At 44.2% G+C, this 22,009-nt stretch overlaps 1 protein-coding gene across 1 annotated transcript in view; it reads left to right on the forward strand.

Moving 5' to 3' along the window:
• Nucleotides 1-22,009, forward strand: part of Acoxl (acyl-CoA oxidase like) — a 275,388-nt gene that overhangs the window by 16,493 nt on the left and 236,886 nt on the right. The window contains exons 4-8 of the mRNA XM_021192778.1: nt 539-637; nt 6,018-6,132; nt 6,939-7,025; nt 8,654-8,726; nt 12,662-12,794. Coding sequence (XP_021048437.1) covers nt 539-637; nt 6,018-6,132; nt 6,939-7,025; nt 8,654-8,726; nt 12,662-12,794 — 507 coding nt within the window. The remainder of the gene's footprint in view (nt 1-538; nt 638-6,017; nt 6,133-6,938; nt 7,026-8,653; nt 8,727-12,661; nt 12,795-22,009) is intronic.

Consider the following 22,009-nt stretch of genomic DNA (forward strand, 5'->3'; position numbering starts at 1 on the left):
AACAGTTAAGAGCACTAGCTGTTCTTCCAGAGGACCTGGGTTCAATTCCCAGCAACCACATGGCAGCTTACAGCTGTCTGTAACTCCAGTTTCAGGGGATCTGACACACATTCAGGTAAAACACCAGTGCACATAAAATAGAAATAAATACATTTTAAAAATTATATTTAGGGTTGATGTTTTGCTTGAATGTTTGTCTGTGCACCACACGAGTGCCTGGTGCCTTCAGAAACCAGAAGAGGGTGTTAGGTCCTCTGGAACTAGAGTTCTGGATGGTCGTGAGCCACTAGGTGGGTTCTGGGGACTGAACCTAGGTCCTCTGCAAAGTCGACAAGTACTCTAAACCACTGCGCTATCTTTCTAGCCTCATCTGTCCTATTTCTAAGCTCATAAACCAACTACATTTATGATTTTTAAATTTTATGATTGTTTTCAGCTTTCTTCCCCTTTTCTTGCTACTATATAGTTAATGGCCCAAGGTCTTCAGTTAAAGACCATCTGAACAGCTGACCCTCTTTTGCTATCTCATGACCTTCAGGAGCAGAAGTATACTGGGATGTTTGCAATGACTGAGAAGGGCCATGGGAGCAACGTGAGAGGGATCCAGACTGAGGCTACCTTTGACCGTGACAATCAGGTGAGGAATCGGTTTCCTGTTTCCTGGTTCAGTGCATCAGGGGACCAGTATAGACCATCACATCTTTCCTGAGCCTGGCTTCACATCCTCTGTGTGTACTCTGGTGAGAAGCAGAGGCTCAGAACAGCATCTGACTGGTTTAGGGGTGGGCATGAGCTCAGGCTTTGGATAGCAATAGCCGCCAACATTTAAACACTTCCTGCCACCAGCAGGACACTACCCCCAACTCTGTACATGTACTCTGTAGTTTCCCCCTGTAACATTTCCCAGCTATGTAGTTCTTTCCAACAGTAGTGTATGAAGAAGGGAAGAGATGTCTTTGCTCTTTCTGTCTGTTGCACATGGCAGGAAACCCAGAGCTGAGGCTTCCTGGTTAGGAAAGTCCTCTATGCTGACACAGTTGTCCCTCAATATTCATGGGGGTATTATAGCTTCTAGGAACCTCTGAGAATTCTAAAATTACACAGATGCTCAATTCCCTTATATAAGTAGCAGAGTGTATGTGTAGGACCTACCACATCCTCCTGTATACTTTATATCATTTTTTGATGCCTTCTATCATCTAACATGGTACAGATGTTGTATACCTGTTGAACTGTATCACTTAGGGAACGAGGATAAGAAAACAATGTCTGTTGATTGTCAGTATAGATGTAATTAATATGTATGTCAATACATAGTTGGTTGAATCCAGTGATGTGGGATTCATGGAGATAGATGGCCAGTTAATTGTGTTATGCATTGTTCTCTCTCTCTCTCTCTCTCTCTCTCTCTCTCTCTCTCTCTGTGTGTGTGTGTGTGTGTGTGTGTGGTCTGTGTGCACATGTGTGCACACATGCCCTTGTATATGGAGACCAGAAGAAGACATAGAGTGCCTTGCTTGATCACTCTCCATCGTGTTCCCTTGAGACAGGGTCTGTCACTGAATCTGGAAGGAATGTGGCTAGCAGTCTGATTCCCCTGTCACTTCCCCCTCACAGTGTGGGGTTATAGGCATGTAGGGTCATACCTGGCTTTTTACCTGGGTCTTGGGGACTTAAACTCAGGTCCTCACATGAGCAGCAGGTGTTCCTCCCCACCGAGCCACCTCCCAGCTCCTACGTGGTGTTCTTAACCATGACTTGCATGGTTTTACGTGACACAGCCTTGAGGCAGCATACTGTCCTTGTTCTCCTTTTACTTCATGTGATGAACTCTGACCTTTTTCTTTTCATTTTTGTCTTTGTGCTTCTATTTTTGCCATTATTCCTTTCTCTTTCCTTTAGAATGCTTATCTATCTATCTATCTATCTATCTATCTATCTATCTATCTATCTATCTATCTATCGTGTGTGCATCTGTCACAGCATTTATAGAAGTCAGAGGACAACTTGTTGGCGCCAGTTCTTTCCTCCTACCGCATGGGGTCTTGAACTCAGGTCATCAGGCGTGGCGGCAAACTCTTCTTTATACTGAGCCATCTTGCTGGCCCTCTTTTCCTTTCTTAATAATTAAATAAACATTTTGGTCAGACCTTCTAACCCTGATGTCTTGCTTCATAATAGACCACACCAAAGCATGTGGAAGCTCTTTGTAGCTCTCTACTACTGGAATCCTCCCCTGAATAAAGAAAGCCACTGTGGTTTGTCTTACCTGCCTTTGTGGTTTCCTACTTGGTACTGGGTATTCCTAAGGACTCTAAAGGAGTCAGTAAATTCTAATGTGTAGCCATGTTTGTGAGCCGGGTGGGCTGGGGACATTACACAGGTGTCTGTGTAGTTCTAGTCTTCCATTTCCTCTGAGTTTGCCTTTCGGAATTAGGACTTTTTTTTTTTTTTAGAGCAAGTCTTCTTGACTGACGAATTCTCACTGGATGAGTGGCCAGTGCTTAGGATGGCATGTCCATCCGTTAAGCAGTTCCTGCTAGTTGAGAATTTGAGTGGTAGGCAGCACTAAGCTAAGTACTGAGATAACCAGCCAATGAACTACTGTACTGTTGTCCCTATTTCACAAACAGGGAAACTGAGGCAGGCTCACAGAGGTTAGGAACCTGACTGTATTGAGAGAGTTAACGAGGGATCTTAGGCTGAAATGGAACTGCCTTTAAGAGTGTGGCTTTCCCACCAAGCGATGGCTTATTGACTTGGTATCTTGTGAGTTTGGGCTGGCCATTTTTTTTTTTTTCTTTTCCCAAGCTGTGATATTGAGATGACCTTGGAATCATTACTGTGAGGGAAAAACCACCCATGACTCTTGTTTCTTCTTACAATTTTTTTTCTCAACAAAATATAATTTCTTGCCTTGGTCCCATTTTCCCCAAACAGCATAAGTGATTTGGTCACCCCATGGGCCTCTGCAGCTGTCCCTTTCCAACAGGGGAGCTGCAGATAAGAAGTATGGTGAGCACTGTGTCTCCAGTGGGTGGGAGAGAGAGCAAGCCAGTCACAAGCTTCTGCCTGGAGGGAGCGTGTGTGTGTGTGTGTGTGTGTGTGTGTGTGTGCTTTCCCCTTGGATTCATGGTTCTCCTTCATTTCCTCTTGAAAGCAGTGCAGCATATCAAATGATCCTCCCTCCCCTCCCTTACTTTTTTTGTTTTTTGTTTCTTTTGTTTTCATTTGTAGGGGAATAGATTAATCAGTTGTATGGTTAGCTGTGAGTTAAGAGAGAGTTTTATTTTTAAACTTTATGCTAACTAGTACAAATAAATGAGATTTTAGCCAAAGCTTTTTATGGTTTTTATTAGTTTACATTTATTTATTTATCTACTGATTTATTGGCAGATTGATTATTGATTGTGTGGGTGTACAGGCACATACGGACACATGCATGTACCTCTGCATTTACGGATTTATGTGGAGGTCAGAGGACTATTCGCCAGATTCTGTTCTCTCCTTTCATGTGCAGTCCAGGAATTGAAATCAGATCATTAGGCTTTGAAACAAGTGCCTTACTTAAAAAGACTTACCTTTTTATTTTGCATTATGTACCTGTGTGCAGGTCTGTGTGCAATGTGAGTGCAGGTATCCTCAGAGCCCAGGGATGGTGGCTGCCTAGAGTTGGAGTTACTGGAGTCTGGCAGCTTCCTAACATGGGTGCTGAGAAGCGAGCTCAGGTCCTTTGTAAATTCACAGTAAGTTCTGAACCACTGAGCCGGCTCTTCAGCCCTCTACTTTCCTATTTTTTAAATTGAATTAATTATTTTTTTTAAACATTTCTTAGTGTTTGAAACTCTGACCATTTTGTTGGTCTTCACGTAATCATAACTGTAACCAGCGCACACGCTGGGCATTGTTTAGATCACAGTTTTGACTTCAGTCTTTTGGCTGATACACACTTTCCATATCAAGCACCTTGCCAGAAGTGACAAACCTCTTCCCCGGGTGTATCAGATGTGTACAGGACGGGTGGCCTCCCGCTTTCTCCCTGGCAGCCCTGTGGTGTTTCCAGGGCTCCTTCCCTCGTCCCCAGTCACGCATACAGGTTGTTTGGTCCTTCTAGCTCACTGCATGGAGTCTAGAGTTGCTCTCCCTTTCAGAAGCCCTGGCTGGCCAGATAAGCTAAGGGCATTCTCTTAAAAGATCTTAAAAAGAGACTTCTCCTAAAATGATTCAACTCGTCCATGTATTCTCCTGAAAAGCCTCTGCACATGTTAAAGGTTTTCCTGTACAAACTTATGTTAGGGACTGTTTTCTTAGGCCTCAAGACTGTATTTCTTGGCCCAACGGGAAAGCACAGTCTATACACTTTATAATCTGAAATCAGAGATAATCCTTGTGTGACCAAGAGCATGTTGGTTTAGCTGAATCATATCTTCTACATTGTCAACTCCAATTAAGTGGCTAGTTTCACTTTCTGCCATTTCCTCTGGGCCCCTGACCTATCATAGGTACCCTGTATTCAGAATTGACGATGAGGTCAGCACCTTCTTTGGAAGAGGTTTAAGGGTAACCCATATGGTGAGCAAGACTGGGGAGAACCAAGCCTCGAAGGCAGTATTTCCATTGGGATGCTGGTATTGGTTTCCAGACAGTAGGAAAGAGAAGCCTAGGTTTGAGCAGAGACTGGAAACAAATCCGGCTGGAATCCTTGGCTATGTTACTGAGACAAACTGCACAGGGATTTCTAAGATTCCCTCAGAAGACAGACTCCTTTACAAGTGTTTCTGTTCCAAGGGCTTGAGCACATGACTCTTGCCTGGGACATTGCGGGACTCTATTATATTCACTGACTAGCAAAATGTTCACAGCTGGTTCTGAGACAGCTAGTCAAAGGCTTTGGTGGTTGTTTTCTTTTCCTTTAGAAATCAAAATTAAAATTATTTTGGGGTGATATACTAAGGATTGATAGGACTGGCTCACGGGAACCTGCTTTGCTTGCAGCCAAGCACATGGCGTTGGCTTCTGATGAGTTGGTTGCCATTTAAACAGAGTTCTTATCATGGCTTCAGGCTGGCCAGGCCTGTGCGATAGTGGAAGGCAAGGGAACTCAGATTTATCCAGAAGCCGAAGACAAAATGAAACATTTGTGCACTCTGGATCAAACCATCCAGGGCCCTGGATCGTTGGGCTGTTCCCTCTTCTCATGGGCACCTCATAGGTGAGGTGTTTGAGGGTAAGGAGTGTGTGGAGAGCTAAGTGTCTTCTACCACTGCCTGTGTGTGTGTGTGTGTGTGTGTGTGTGTGTGTGTGTGTGTGTGTGTGCTTGTGAGAGATAGAGCTAGAGAGAGCCAAAGCCAGAGAGCCAGAGAGGGATTAAACCCATTGCCTTAAGCCAAGAAAGTATTCTACCACTGAGCTATAGCCCCATCCCCTTATTTTTATTTTGAGAAAGGGTCCCTTGTTAAGTTGCCTAGGCTGTCCTTGAACTTACTGTGAGAGCCAGGTAGTCCTTGAATTTACAGTTTTCTTGCCTCAGCCTACCAAGTAGCTAGGGTTGGGGCCTTTGCCATCACATATAGGTCTTATAAGGGTTTTGATGTTGAGTTCTTTAAAAGTGGAAACCTCAGTATGATGTAGTTGGATGAGGAAAATTGATAATTGAAAAAATAATACATTGAAACCTGGCAGATGAACAAGACAGTACACATCATCCTGACACTACCAAAGAGAGAGACTGGGATTGGCTGAGTGAATGACTGAATGAAAACTGGATACTTCTTTTCCTGATTGAGTTATGTGTAACCCCCTGCCCCCCCAACTCTTTAACTTCCAGTCTCCTGCAAAGCAAAGGTGGAGGTGAAATACACTCGTGACAGAGCAGTACAAAATTAAGACAATGGTTCCAGGGGAGCCTCTAATCTCTTCACCATGCACATCCCTTTTATGGTACTCAATTGTGTTGAGTTAGGGGTTGGAAGGAGTCATGCGGAAGCAGACACTCTGTGGCTTACTCTTCTGTGCAGGAGTTTGTGATTGACATGCCGTGTGAGAACGCCCACAAGATGTACATCGGCAATGCCATGCATGGGAACTACGCTGCCGTCTTCGCCCAACTCATCATTGAGGGAAAGTCTCAAGGTTTGCTACCAACATGAAAGCCTGGAAGAATTCTCTTTGCTATTGCTGTTTCCCCACCATTTTTTTTTTTTAAAGACAGGGTTTCTCTGTATAGCCCTGACTGTCCTGGAACTCACTTTGTAGACCAGGCTAGCCTCGAACTAAGAAATCCACCTGCCTCTGCCTCCCAAGTTTTAGGATTAAAGATGTGCGCCACCACTGCCCGGATCCCCATCAGTTCTTTACAGAAAACGCACTCCACAGGGCCAGTTTTATCTTGTAAAGTTACATACTACTAACTTTATCTTCTATATAAAAGTGATCGAATTTGTTACTGTATGTTGACATTAGTCACTATTGGGTGCAGTGCATAGGATTCAATGGATTTGGAGAGTAAAATAATGTCATGTCGCTCTAGAGAAAGCATGAGGATTCATTCTTTTATTTTTATCTATTTATTTATGTTCAAACAGGGTCTCGTTGTGTGACCCTTGCAATACTAGAACTCTCAATGTAGACCAGGCTGGCCTTAAACTTATAAAGATCCACCTGCTTCTGCCTCCCAAATGTGGGGGTTAAAGACACTTGCCACCACGCCCAGCTTGAAGGTTTATTCTTTATAAGGTTGAGTGTATGGCCAGCTATGTAGCTTACTCCTATAATTCGAACACTTGGAAGGCAGAGGCAGGAGGGTCAACATGAATGAGAAGCCACCTTGGCCTAAGTGGTGAGTTCTAGGCCATCTAGGGTTACATAGTGAGACTCTTGTCTCAGCAACAGTGAAAAACGGGGAGCCTAATAAGCGTCTGTCTCTGTCCCTTCCTTAGGGCCCCACTGTTTTATTGTCCCTATCAGGGATGAAAATGGAAACTTGTACCCAGGAGTGACAGCGATTGACATGATGCACAAAGAAGGTGAGTCACCAGGTGACCCTCCTCTGTGTTTATTTGTGTCTGCTGTCTGCTCTTGAAGGAGAATATAATCACCTTCATCTCCAGGAAAGCATGCTGGGGGGTCAGTCTGCCAGGGGAGTATACACTGAAGTTAGCTCCCTACTTCTTAGTTGCTTAGTGATAAGGAAGCTGTGTCTACAAAGGACACAGCTCCAACTTCTCTTTTCTTGGACTTAGGGCAGGCTGCAGCTCTCTGGTGCCTCTTCACCTCCAGATTGATGTTTGTGACTGACCCAGGATATTTGTAACACAAGTGGGTCCTCACAGTTTTGGAGGATAGAGGTCTGAGGTGATGGAGCTACCCGGGTTGAGTCCTTCTGACAGGGGGCAATGGAAGGTTCAAGTCCAGGACTCTTGCCTCCACTTATGAATGCTACCTGCACATGAGCATGTAGTCTCCCTGTGCACACATCTGCCTCCAGGTTTCTCCTTATTGCAAGGATTTCCATCATTTATAACAGAGTCCACCTTAATGATCTCATTTTAACTTGGTTGCCGCGGTAATGCCTCTATTTCTAAACAAGGTCACTTTACAGATATGGGCTTAGGACTTCAGTCTATGAATGGGGTAGGGGGAGGTACACAATTCATCCCATAGCACTCAGTGAGACCAGCTTTCCAAGGTGAAGCCAGCTAAAGAAAGGATTATAGGAGTTAAGGATAAAAGAGAGAAGAAAGAGAGGAAGGGGTAGGGGAGATGCACTGGGCAGTATGGGAATAGCCTCAGCCCACTGTTAGCACAGGCAACCCCTGCTGCTGAGTGTGGCCCCTGTCAAATGTGGTGAAAGCAGAGGGGACAGGCCAGTGGTTTTGAAGTCACGCCACATGTTGACAACACTGGCAATGGCAGAAAGTCTGCTTTGGTGTTCCCATGTCTTCTGTCATTTGCTTTCACTAGTTCATCCTGTGCCTGAGTTCCTTCTCCAGTGCCTCGTCCAGAAGGGGAGGAAGCAGGAGCTGTGTGGACAGAGGCTGACTTCCATGTTCCATGCTTTCTCTTACCCGGAACACTGCCTTTTAACTCCTATTTACTTATTTAGTTTTACACTTTATCGTATGTGTATGAGTGTTTGGCCTGAATCTATGTCCATGCACGGCATGTGTGCATGGTGCTCAGGGAGGTCAGAAGGGAGCCCTGATCTCCTGGAACTGGAATTACTGATGGCTGTGAGCCACTAGGTGGCTTCTCAGAGCGGAACCTGGCTCTTCTGTAAGAGCAACAAGTGCTCTTAACCTCTGAGATGTCTCCCCAGTTAGTCTGAACCCTCTCCTTTTAATGATGTTTGCTGCTGGGGAGAAAAATGTGCCCCAACAGAAACCTGAGTCCCTAGCATACTGTGGGCTCCAAACAAGGAAAACCTTGTCATCGTTTTTCATTCTCCTTCAGGGTGGGGCTTAGGGATGGGCCAGGTGTGTCTGAGCCAGCTCCCACCCCCTCCCCAGAACAAACAGATAAATCCTTACTCTGCCCCCTCCAGTTCTGGAAATGTTTAAGGTTTATGTTTTTGGCCAAGAAGTAGCTGAGACTGTCTGTGAGGTGGTGCATGCATAGCTTTCCCTCAAATCTATTTTAACTCTGTTCCCTCCAGGTATGAACGGTGTGGATAATGGAATTTTGATATTTGACAAGGTTCGGATTCCTAGAGAGAACCTGCTGGATAAGTGAGTATCTTTCTCCTTAATGTCTGTATAGATGACTTACTTGTTCCCTCAAACAAGGCTCCGAGTTTTGGGATCTCACTGACTGCAAGATTGAGCAGTCATCCTCCGAGTGTTTCCACAACTGGAAAAGGTAGATAAGCAAATAGAGAAAAAGGTAAATGTTCCAACATGACATTGGTCATATGTAATGATTGATACATTTAATTTAATGGGCATCCTTAGACTTTTCTCTGTGCCAATATATCTAAAAAAGGAGACCCACATTAGAATTTTAACAGAATATCCATTGATAGATTCTGTTCTTCTCAGAACTTCTAATTTCCATTTGACATTGAATATCAGATGTACCAAAGTACCATGTTAACGAGTCTGTAAATTATGTACCCAATCTCTTGGTTGTGGATATTTATCTTCCTTAGACTTTGGCAAGAATAAACAAACTGATGTGTGTTACTTGTTTCCCTTGTGGGTGTGAAAAGTTATGATTCCCACCTTTCAAGTATAATCAAAACACATCGTATGCATGCATGAAATTCTCAAAGAATAAATAAAAAATATTCTATTAAAAAATTACCTAGCTGGAAAATGCCCAGGCGGTCACAGGGCAGTCAAGGTACATCAATGAGGTGAGAGGTTCTTTCTCTGGTAAGACCCACAAAGGCAGTCAGGGTTAAGGATGCTTTTCATATATTCTACGCAACAGCACTTACCTCAGAGCCTCAGCTGTGTTTCCTGTGAACTGTAAACCCTGAGCCACAGCTGTACTTACATCACTGGTCCAGCCGGAAGTCTGGGCATAAATAAACGGCCCTTTTGGCTTGCTGTGGATTTTCTCCTTTCCATAGCTTTGCTACTCACAAGATCATGTCCACAAATAAATGTAGTTGATTACAAAAGTCAAAGAAAACTATGTGGTAAACAAACTTAGGATAGAGAAAATTCTCCCTGTCTCCCAGCCCATGAACTGTTGGCAAATAGAACAGAGACACTGAAGACAGATGCCCTGGGAAGTCTTGGCAGCCTCCAGTGCTTGTGAAAGTCAGTTCGAGGCCCATCGAGGTCCAGTTCTAGCCTTCCCTAGAGGTCTATTTCCTAGCACTTGGTAGCATCACTCAGTCTGGAGGATGGAAGAGGAAAGGGAAGTCAGGATGGGTGACTCCCCATCTCCCATCACCCTATTCAGAACTTAGTGGGTGATTCCAGCCTCAGATGACAACCGGCTAAGGCGAAGGGCTCACCAAATGCAGTAGAGGTCAGAAAGTCAGATTCAAGTAGAAAGAAGAAAGCTAGTGGGTTTGTATTGTTTGTAGGTAATACATCACTTTGACAAGCAAGATTTGATTTATAACATTCTTTTAATTCATTTAAAAGTTGTCCCCCCACACTGCAGAACAACAGTGGCCATATGTTTTTTTTTTTTTAAGATTTATTTGTTTACTTTATGTATATGAGTACACCGTAGCTGTACAGATGGTTGTGAGCCTTCATGTGGTTGCTGGGAATTGAATTTAGGACCTCTGTTCACTCTTGTTAGAGCCACTTGCTCCAGTCAGCCTTACTTTCTCAGTGTTTGACTCGCTCCAGCCCAAAGATTTATTTATTATTATATGTAAGTACACTGTCACTGTCTTCAGACACACCAGAAGAGGTCATCAGATCTCATTACAGGTGGTTGTGAGTCACCATGTGGTTGCTGGGATTTGAACTCAGGACCTTCGGAAGAGCAGTCAGTGCTCTTACTCGCTGAGCCATCTCACCAGCCCCCATATGGGGTTTTGAAAGAGCAGTCTTTTGGGTGGTCTTGGTTGATCAGTGATTAGAAAGTGAACTAGTTAATAGGTATAGATATAAATAATTCAGTAAGTCTCTCTAAAAATGTCAGCTGCCATTTTACTTATTTTGAAGAAATTAATAAACTCATCCTAAAATTAATAAGGAAACCTGCATAAAAGCAAGCCATCTTGATAAAGAGGAACAGAGTATGAGGATCACACTTGGAATCTGAAAGCTTGTGACAAAGCTGTGATAATCTACATTGTATGGCATTAGCATCAGGGTAGCTATATGGATAATGGAGTAGATTAGTCTACAGATAAATCCTCATGTTTATTGATAATTACTAGACCTCTGGAGCACGAAGACAAAGAGGAAACAAAAGTCTTTTCAACAAATGGCTGGGCCCTTATCTTATACTACCCAACCTATAGTTAGAAGACAACTGGAGTATACACTTAATGACCTTGATCTCATCAGTGAGTTACTAAATATGGCACTAAAACTAAAGCCAACTGAAGAAAAAGTAGGTCAATTGGAGTTTATAAAAAAAAAAAAAAAAAAAAACCTTAGTGACAATCTTTTGAATTGAAGAAAAACTTATAAATCAAATATATCACAAGGGCCTAGCATCCAGAATGGGAAACTATCCCAGCTAATCAAGGTAGACAGACAGTTAATAAACCAAGTATGAATAGACATTTCCCAAAGAATATATTCAAATCACTAATAAAGAAGAAAAGAAATCGCAACGATACCACTGTCATTGGTAGACTATTGTCAAATCACAGTGAGATACCACTCTGCACCCCTTGGGATGGCTAGGGCAAAACATAGAGACAATACCAAATGCTGCTGTAGATGCAGAGACGTTAGAGCCATCCCATGTTACTGGCAGTCTTATAGAATATCTTCATAGATTTAGAAGGTCACTTAGAAGTTCCTCAGAAGTTTTAAGTTTGGACTGGATAGATGGCTCAGCAGTTGAGAACGCTTGTCTGCTGCCCAGATTCAGTTCCCAGCACCCACACAATGGCTCATAACTGACTGTAACTCCAGTTCCAGAGGATCTGATGCCCTTTTCTGGCCTCAATGAGCTCCTGTACTCAAGTAGTGTGCATAAACTCATGCATATATATATATATATATATATATATATATATATATATATATACATAAATCTTAAAAAATGTTTGAAGTTAAATGACCCAACAGTTTTATTTCAAGATGCATGTGTGTATGTGTGAGCATATATACATANATATATACATATGTATATATATATATATATATATATATATATATATATATATATATATACACACACACACATACACATGCACACACACATATAAACATTGTCCATATGCTCATTGAAATGTGTATTCTTTTAGTCTTGAATAAATGTAAGCACAAATGTTCATAGCATAGTTATTCATCATATCCCCAAAGTGGAAATAACTCTAACATCTGTTAGCTGATAAATGCTAAAAGACATCTGGTATACCCATTGAGGAAAACATTCATTCATAAAAAATAAGAAATACTGATATAGGCTAGAGTGTAGGTGAGTAAATCTTGCACTGAGTAAACCTTGTGCTGCATAAAAGAAGCCAGACTCAGAGAAATATTACATAATTCAATCCTACTGATGCAAAGAGCAGGCTGATCCATAAGACAGAAAGTCAGTTCCTAAGGACCAGTGGGTGGAGGAGCTAGACTGTGTCTCTAATGGTATGGGGTTTCTCTTAGCACGATGAACTGAGGAGTCGAGGACAAATAATGGTTGTAGAACTTGTGAATATTCCCAAACCCACCAAATCCAAATGCTGTAAACATGTGAATTTTGTGGGATGTGAGTTGCATCTCATTGTTTTTTTAAAAGCAAGCAAGCATGTGTTTGCACATTCAGGCCCTGGCTTTGGTTTGATGGTGGTGGTCTTTCTGCCTTCCTTTCTGGTAGCTGCTACTTCCCTGTAGGCTGACAGCCGTGGAGAACCTGTTCTTGTCAAGTCCTTCCCAGTATTTCGTGCAAGAAGCTTTCAAGATGCTCATTGTTGTGTTTACACGGGAGGCATGCGATATCACATCTAGTAGTGCCATGCTTGTGCTATGTTAAATCCTATCACCTTTTTTCATCCTGCTTCCATACACCCTCACAGGTTTGGTTCTGTGGCTCCAGATGGACAGTACCACTCACCTATTCAGAGCAAGAGCTCAAGATTCAATGCGATGATGATAACACTGACTCCTTCAAGACTAGGAGTGACTTTCCAAGCTATGGGCGCCATGAAGGTAGTTGGCTCTGATTTTAATCAACTTCACCGTCGGTTGTTTCCAGAATGAGCAACAATGTCGGATGCTAAGATTTTCAAGCCACATATAATAGGGCCAGAGATATTCGTTATATGCTGAAGAGGGCCAGTTGACAATGAATATAGAACATTTCTGCATCCTTGAGACTATATTCCATCCATCTGCATTTCAGATGTGTGTTGCTAGGCACAGTTGGAAAAGCAGCAGAATTGCAAAAGATGGCCCAGAGAGACTCTTATTTAAGACCTGTACAGTGTGGGATGACAGCTCCAGGAGGGGAGAGCAATGAGTGATTGTTTTTTCATGTTTTCATTTTCTGTTCTACTGAACATTATTACGGGGCTAGCAGTGATTACCCAGTGGATCTGGAGAGTTCCTTCCGGGTGGTCTGATGGTCTGGCACACATTCTTAGTTCCTATCACTGTAGCTATGTGAAGATGAGTGTGGGCCTTGAATTCAGAGGCACTGTATTCCAGTCTTATCCCGTGGGTCCAGAAGTGGGACTGTAGGGAAGTCATCAGTCCTCTCTGAGCCTTAATTTTCTCATCAGTGAAATGGAACTGATGACGGTGGTGAGCTAAGAGGAAGAACCAAGAGTGTCAAGCTCCTGGTGCAGAACAGCAGCTCTGTAGTTCAGAGCTGTCAGTAATGTGGTTCTTAGAACAGCAGCTCTGTAGTTCAGAGCTGTCAGTAATGTGGTTCTCACCGCTGCTCCTGCTGTTACTGGCAGGACAGTAGCTGACTGTGGCAAAGGAATGATTGGTTGTTCCCATGCCTAGAGAACTTGTTTCCAAGTAGGGCAATCTGAAATGCCTTGGGCCCTTGGTTATCTAGAATAAACAACAAAACTAGAATCGTCCACTGGGCTGCCCAACTAGACCTTGCCAGCCAACAAAATTATCCCGAGTGCTAGTCAACTTTCTGTTCCTGTATGGAGGGTTCTGAGACAATTGACTTATAAAAAGGAAAAGGTTATGGAGTTTCACGGTCAGGCATCCCACTGCTGTAGAGCATTGTGGGTCCAGGGAATGCACAAGAATGCTTCTCATGTCATGGCGTCTGGGAAGCAAAGAGACAAGAAGGGTCTGTACCAGTTACTTGTCTCTTGCTATGACAAAAGAGCTGATAAGAAGCAGATTGAGGGGAGGGAGGTTTTCTTTTGGACCTACAATTCCATCATATATAGTCTAGTATGGGGATGTGGGTGGGGGAGTAGATGGCAGCAGGGACAGGAGATAGCTGGCCACACTGTGTCTGCAGTCAAGAGGCAGAGAGTGGCAGGGGCTTGCACTCAGCTCCAGCTTACTCTCCCATTTTTACCCAGTCTAGAACCTCCACTGGGATATTATTCACATTTAGAGTAGGGTTCCCCACCTCAGGTAACCTAATTGAGATAATCCCTTGCAGACATGCCTAGAGTATTCATGTGGTGATTCTAAATCCCATCAAGTCTGCAGTCAAGACTAACCATCTCTGGGGCTGAGCTCACTGTAGTGTTAAGGGCACATCCAGAGCGATCTTGCTTCCTTCTGTCCTCCCTAGATTCTAAAGACTCCACAGCTTTCCATCAGTGCCACTGGCTAGATACCGAACTGTCAACACATGGTTTGGGGATCAGCATTCAAGATCCCAGCTGTAGTGTTCAGGCCAAGGGGGATTCTTCACAGAGCCTAGATGGGGTCAGACTTTGTGCATACTGCCTTGTTGCCCACTGAATGACATTTCCAGTGGATGCGTTGCATAGTGAGTGTCCCCAGCGCAGATGTTTCAGAGAGGCCCTCTTGGCAGCTCCACTTCCCCCACAGCTCAGATGAGGGACGGGGGACAAGGGATGGGTGTTTCCTCGGCTGAAACCTAAGATGCTTCTGATCCTTCTGCTGTTGCTGATGAATGGAAAATGGATCCTTCCCTCCTGCGTGCATTCTTGATGGGTTAGGAAGCTGTCACCCAGGCTGCTCACAATGATATTAGCTCAAGGCTGGACATGCCCAGTCCTTTTAAACTTTGTCCAGATGTCTGACTTTTCATGACTATCTCTCATTTCCACGACATTCCTCAGTACATTGAGATTGCTCTCAAAGGCTTGCCGCAACAGCCATCCTCTCCTTTGTGCCCAAAGTGCCATGCTCAATTAAATGATCAAGAAGAACAGGAGGAAAAAGCAACCAAGATATTTGGGGTGGGGAGTCAGAGAGGGAAGAGGCTTAAAGGACCTTCAAAGCCTACTTGCGGGGGGGGGGGTTAGCTGGGAAGCCTTTCCCAGCAAGGAAGGGAGATGAGGATAACCCTGAGGGTGGAGGGCAAAAGCAGAGGACATGGGGATAGAAACAAGAGCCAACCTATCCGGTTGAATTGATTCTGTGTGAGGGAAATGTTTTGTCACAAGACATGTTGTCTTTACTTGTAAAGGCATCTCTCCCCAAAGGAGACTTGGGAGCTGCACCCCATCCCAGCAGTGTCTGTCTGGGCTAAGTGATGCTACAGGCAGGGGGTTGCTCATTGAGAATGCCTGTATACACAGGCAGGCGCAGCTGTACCTGCCTAGCACTGTCGCAGCCACCCTGTGTCCCCCTGTGACCTACTAGTGCTCAAGAACCAAGTTCTTATCTCATGTGGAGGGTCTTATATGACCCCCTATTCCTGACCCCCTTCTTCCCATTTGGTCCTGTCTCCCGATGATGTGCCTTGCATTTCCTTACTGTGGGTGTGGTACTCACAAGTGATGTTCTGTCTACAATTCCCATCTTATCTTTACGTCCGATTCATTTTTCACATTCATTTCTAAGCACTTGAAATTGAGCCTTCTTTGGAAACGCCAGACTTGCACACGACCCTAGTGTTGTCTGTCTCTAAGACATGGCAGATCCCCTTGTAGTGTCCTTTTGGTTTTAACTAACAAAATGTTGCAAGAGTGACACTGGAACTTAGGAGTTCCACATACATTCTGGGAATGGGTCACAATTCCATTCAGGAGAGGACACGGCCAATCCCAATGTGATTGACTGGGTTTGGGCATTGTGTGTGCAAAGAGGCAACTCGAAGAAAATGGGGCGCATAGGAGTAGGACCCACACTTGCCAAGATTGGTATCTACCAGAGATCTCCATGTGTCTGCCTGCACCCAGGGGAAAGGTCACTTGAGGACAAAGTGGGAATGGCTTCAGTAAACCGCTGGCACCTCAATCTGGTGCTTCTAAACTGCCTAGCTTTGAGGGGAAAAATGTCTGCTATTGAAGTTATTTGGTCTGTTTCACTACCTCAGCAGGCTGAGATACATACCAAAGGACCCAAAGGGAAGACTGCAGCTGATGGGAGCCATCTCTGCCTCCTTTCTTTACCCCAGGGCCCAGCCCAGAACTAGGCAAAGAGAGGTTCCCAATGTGAGGTTGTCAGGTGAGATTACTGAGTGGAGTCAACATGGGCAGAAACAGCTGGAATGTTGTGTCTGCTCCAGATGCTGTAGCGAGGCCTTTATGAATGAGCAGGGCTCTGGATCCAGCTTCTCTGGGCTTTCATTCTGTCCACCTAGCCTCAGGATTCAGAGTCAGTCCATTTCTAAACAAAACAAAACAAAACGAAACAAAACAAACAAAAACCAAACCAAACCAAACCAAACCAAACCAAACCAAACCAAACCAAAGACAGAACTGCTGTAAGACACAGCACATATATAAGGAGTTTGCACATATATAGGGCTTGCGTGAGTGCCTACGTATACCAAAGCCACCACATACATGCTGTTAGTCTGACAGGGATGTGGAAGCTCACAAGACCGAGTTCAAATACACTGGTTATTAAATGCAGCTGAGGTTGCAAGGGTGATAGACAGGGGCAGTAACTCAAGCTCACCCTTGGCGTGGCTGCTCAGACTGAGTGTGAGTGGTGGGAGGACTTTGTGAATGAGCCGTGCTGGCTGTGAGGGGGCTGCAGACAACAGCAGCCATGCCACCTGAGCTGGTGATGGAGCGGTGGGTCCCTTGGATCTTGCTCTAGCATAGATTTTACCATTAGTGACAGAATATTTACTGGGAGCGGGGACTATGCCTTTTTGGTTCAGTTTCAGTGCAAGGCTTAACTAAGTGCTAAACGCCATGGAAGATTTTTAGCCTCCACCCTCTCTTCTTACTATCCTTCCATTTATCCTTCTACCTAGCCACTCATCATTCATCCACCTGTCCAGAACCTACCCACACACATATCCATCTGTCCATACACCTTCCACCTATCGATTTTTACATTATTCCATGTTTTCAGTCATTTGCCAAAATACAAATACAGCCTTCCATTTGCCCATTCATCCATCCTTTCCTCTCTTCTCCCCTCTTCTCACTCTGTCTTTCCTTTCTGCCCCCCACCCTACTGTAGGCTTTAGTGATTAATGGAGATCTGTGCAACCCTGTAGAGAAAACAACCCATCTCTCTGTGTCACATTAGAGCCCATGCCCTAGCTGGGGACATGGGAGGAGAGCCTGGAGGTAGTGGTGCCTAGGGGAGATCTTGCAGGAAGGCTCAGGGTGGGAAACGTACCGAGTGGGCGTAGTTAGAATGTTGCTAATGTTCACGTAACTTGGCCTAATATAGGGCAGAGAGGTAGTGGGGTCCTATGTCAGTGTTCTAAACACGCATAGTGTGTGTTTTGCTAAAACTAGAGAGAAATTCAACAGATGCATACTCTTTTAACACGTGTCGAGTGAGGTCACCACGCATCTGTTCTCAGAGAGCAGCATAGGAGAGTTGAAATTCGTGGCTCATCTCTCATTAGCTGTCTTTTTAGAGAAAGCATGGTCTCAGTGATCATTATGCTGCTTGGGTTGTGTTATTCCTTTGGGAGAGAGGAGAGAGAGAGAGAGAGAGAGAGAGAGAGAGAGAGAGAGAGAGAGAGAGAGAGAGAGAGAGAGAGAGAGAGAGAGAGAGAGAGAGAGAGAGAGAGAGAAGGAGGAGGAGGAGGAGGAGGAGGAGGAGGAGGGGAGGGGGAGGGGGAAGAGGGAGAAGAGAGCAGAATACCAGGACTTGCTCTGTGGGTGAGAATTCTGGTGGGATGATGGTTTTTGCGTAGATAGTCCTGGGATGGGAGATTGGGGTAAGTGAACTATGCACTTTCTGATCTTTGGCATGGAACCTTCCCAGGACTGACCACCAGAGGGCAGCAAAGACCAATTTGCCGATTGTTTCCTTGACTGCTTATTTGCTTTGCTTTGGGTGTCAGAAGTGGCTGGAATTTTGCTGTTGTTAGCGGTTTATCCAGCTTCTTATCAACCACAAGTGCTGACTTAAAAAGGGCAATGGTCACTATGAGAGTGGGGGAGCATAAGCTGTGTGATTGCTGGGCTCAAGATCAAGCTTGTAAATGAGCTATGATTATTTTGATGACTTCAGGGCATACTTTGACTCATAAATGTCTCCTAAAAACAAATGAACTCAACAAAACCAAAGCCCGTTGTATCACTTTGGATGGGTATAAAAATGCTTACACATTGTTGTGTTGACTCTATGGCAATTGTTTATGTTTTTACAACAGAAACTTAAACATTTGTCTTTATTTTGAGACAGGGTCTTACAATGTATCCCTGCCTGGCTTTGAACTCCCCTTATAGACCAGGCTGGCCTCTAACTCAGAGAGATTCCCCTCCCTCTGCAGGCCAGTTACTGGGATTAAAGGCATATATACCGCAACACTTATCTTTTAAAAGATTAATCTGCCACACTTTCCCCCAAAGTGAGGAGCCAGAGCTCAGTACAGCTAGAGATAGATAAGCTTGTGTGTTTAAAGTGTGTGGAAGAACTTCTGTTTTGAGTGCAGTTCCTTTAATATGGGCCCGATTCATTCCCTTTCAACACTGCGGCAATGATAGAGATGACCTGGTGCATACCCTACAGAGACTCAAGAGTGTACCAAAGAAACTATAGACCATTGAAAGGGAACCTCCAGGGTTACCCTGGCAAGGGGACAGGGGCAGATCCCTGGTGGGGATCCAGGGCTAGCACCTTGTAGGAGAGCCCTAGGGTACTGTGGGTTGGAAGGGACCGGAGACTGTGTTCTACACTAAGCCCTCCATGGTTGGGATTGAATCTAAGAATTCTTACGTAAAGAACACAAACTCAACAGCTCAGCTGCGCCCCACCCCCACTGCATGTCTTTTATAGACATAGTTTCGAGTAAGGCCTCTTGATCCCTGGCAGAGTGACCTAGAGGTGGCGTGCAGCCCATCTTTCCTGAGTCACACAGTTAGGTCGTGCTTACAGATAGATGGACACTCTCAGCGCCTGTGGCAGGAGTGGAGTTTCTCAGTGCTGAAGGAGAGGGAAGTCCTTGGGTGCTCCTCCCTGTTTGATGTGGCATAGGGAACTTTAGCTGCTGTGACTGTGCCAGCAGTTCAAGGATCAGCACTGCTCGTCATTGAGTCATCAGAGGCCAAATAGGCCGCTGGGAACCCAGCCTTCTGAGACTCCAGGTACAGCCATGGCAGCCATGGGGACTGTGACACATGGCTGTGGACTTTTTTTTTTTTTTTTCAGATGTTCCTTGCCTGGGTCCTGCTAGGAAGGGAGCTGGCCTTCCTCAGCTCTGTGGCCCACTTACTTGGGACAGAGGGTATCTGGGCGACAGCTGTAGGGAGTTGCATTGCTTCATGGAGACTGTCACCTGTCACTGGGAATCATCGTCTGTGCCACCTGGAAGGTTGGACAATGACAACCGATGGCTGGCAGGTTTTTCTCAGTGTTTCCGCCTAAAGCCATTTCCATGTAAGATGGTCCCTGTGAAGGGGACTGTCCCTTTTCTTCACATTTCACTCTGTCATGCTTCTGTCCCTTGCTTTAGTAGATTCACAGAGAAAGGGATTGAATGAGAAAAGAAGCCACAACTGTCGCTGGCTTTTGTTGAGAGCTTCCTGTTAAGGGACAACTTTTGAAGCATGCTGTGTGCAATCACAGTTCACCTCTGCAGTCCTGTGAGGTGGATGTTCTCATGAGTCTTGTATTTAGATGAGAAATGTTGTGATTCAAAACAACATAGCAGTTTGCCCAGGGTTTGTCAGGGCTCACAGTTCATTAGGGTCCAGTTCTTACCCCAAAGGCAGGGTAGTTTTCACGTGATAGGTCTCTGAGTGTCCTGTGGCCCTAGCCACAGCTGCTCCTGGATCGCTGTGTGGTACACAGTCATATTGCTTTGATTAACTGGGCTCAGCCAAAGATTTAAAAATTGTCTCCATTGAAAATCATAGAGATTCTACCCAAACTGAAATTTGTCAGATGTCAGCTTGCTAGTGGCCAGAATCTAGGCCTCCACCCCATCTAGTGGCTCTGCAGTGGGCTGCTGGCTTTTTCTAAGAGTAGCACCTCTCCGTGGGCCCCAGCATCTGTGCCCCAGGAGGCTGAGGCTGAGGTTTCTTCATATGGATGTTCTTTTATGGGGAAAGGGACCATTTATGGCAAACATTTATGGAAGGTGTCCAGAGGAATTTTAAAAAACTCAATCCATTGTAATAATTTTCTCTACCTAGGATACAATAAACTTTAATAGGTCAAAAAAGGTTTACCTCTCATTACATAGATTTTAAAAATCCCTGGGCTGTTTTAGTCAGACACCACAAAACTCTGAGGGAGGGGCAAGAAGAGGGACTGTGACTTGTTTGTGTTTCTGAATTTCTTGATTTATTAATTTCAGGCATTTATGCAGCTCTACTGTGAGGGCTGAGAGTTCAGCTCAATTATGCAAAATATTCCCTTATTTCCATTTCCTTTAGTTTCAGATTTTTACATCATTGCAAATCTTTATAAAGTCTATCCGAGTACCTACAAACATCCTGCGATCTCCCATTTCCTATCCTGACAACTCAATTTCTTGATTTTATCCACTCCCCAGTTTGGTCTGAAGAACTGTTATTCATTTTTATATTGTGAAAACTGAAACAGTTTTTCTTCTGTATTTAACACCTAGCTTTTGGTACTTGATTACATTATTAAAAGGTCAGGGCTAGGCGTTTGTCCACAGTAGAACTATGCAGAATGTGAAACATATGTTTTCCCCATATGCATCCAATGAGAAAACACTTTTACAATGTGAAGAACAGTGTCCTAGCATAACTGTCTTATACTTCATACATTAATCAAATTCACAGTACCTGACATTTGCATCATTATATCTTTGAAAGGCTTGGTTTTCTCCTGCAGTTTTCGGTTGCTCCCTCCCCTCATTGGGAGAAAACTCAGTTCTATCTTCTAGTTCATTTTATCTTTGTTTGTTTGTTTTGATAGACTTCTGGTAGTAATTCATCTTTCTAAAAAAGACTTATCTTTTTGTTTGATTTCCTCTAGTTTTGTTGCAATATGTAACAAAAATCTGGAGGGAACCTGAATGACAGAATTTTGACTCCTTATATGTCATCGGTGGTCTTTATTTTCCCCTCACTTATGATTTGACAGTTTAACTGAGAGTTGTACGATGAAAATAACTTCCCCCAAAAGGTGTTTCTCCATCATCCCTTTGCTTCCAGTCTGCTTGTGGGCAACCCCGTGTCTCCTTGTAGTGTCTGTATTTTTCCCCCTCTGTGAGTTGTTTGTCCTGTGTCTCGAGTGTGTGGGAATTTCTTAGTGATGTGTCTAGGTCTGGGCTTTCGCTCATCCTGTGTGGCCTCTGTCAGGCCCTTTCGATTTTAAAGCTTAGGTCTCCTTCCCTTCTGGGGATTGCTGCCTTTACTTAGAATTCTACTCATTTAGAGAGAAGGACACTTGGCAAGTCACCTCTCCTGTGTATCGCCTCTTACATTCCTACAGAGTTGGCCTATATGAAATATTTTCCTGATTTTACTTCTATTTGAACAGTTATTTTTACTTTGTAAGAGTCCTTTCTGTGTTGTCCATTTGTTTGGAGTAGTCTGTTGTTTTTAGATGTAACTACAGGCTGAAGATTAAGAGCTCTGCTCCATGAATCATCTCTTTTCTCTAAGAGCAATGGGGTTGACTAGGAAAATAAAAAAGGTTGAGAAACAGACAGACCAGCAGTTATTGTTGGTATGATATAAATGTTATTATGAATGGGATCAGAGAACCACCAGGGTTAGCTGCAGCCATGCAGTGAGGAGTCCCCCCCCCCCCAAAGACATTACACTGAGTTTTGAACCCAGGTAGAAGTTAGTTGGCAAGCAAAGTAGTGGAAGAGACATTCCAAGCATGGAGGAAGGCATGGAGTCACA

This window comes from Mus pahari, chromosome 3, assembly GCF_900095145.1.
Source record: "Mus pahari chromosome 3, PAHARI_EIJ_v1.1, whole genome shotgun sequence".
In the NCBI taxonomy this organism is placed as follows: Eukaryota; Metazoa; Chordata; class Mammalia; order Rodentia; family Muridae; genus Mus; species Mus pahari.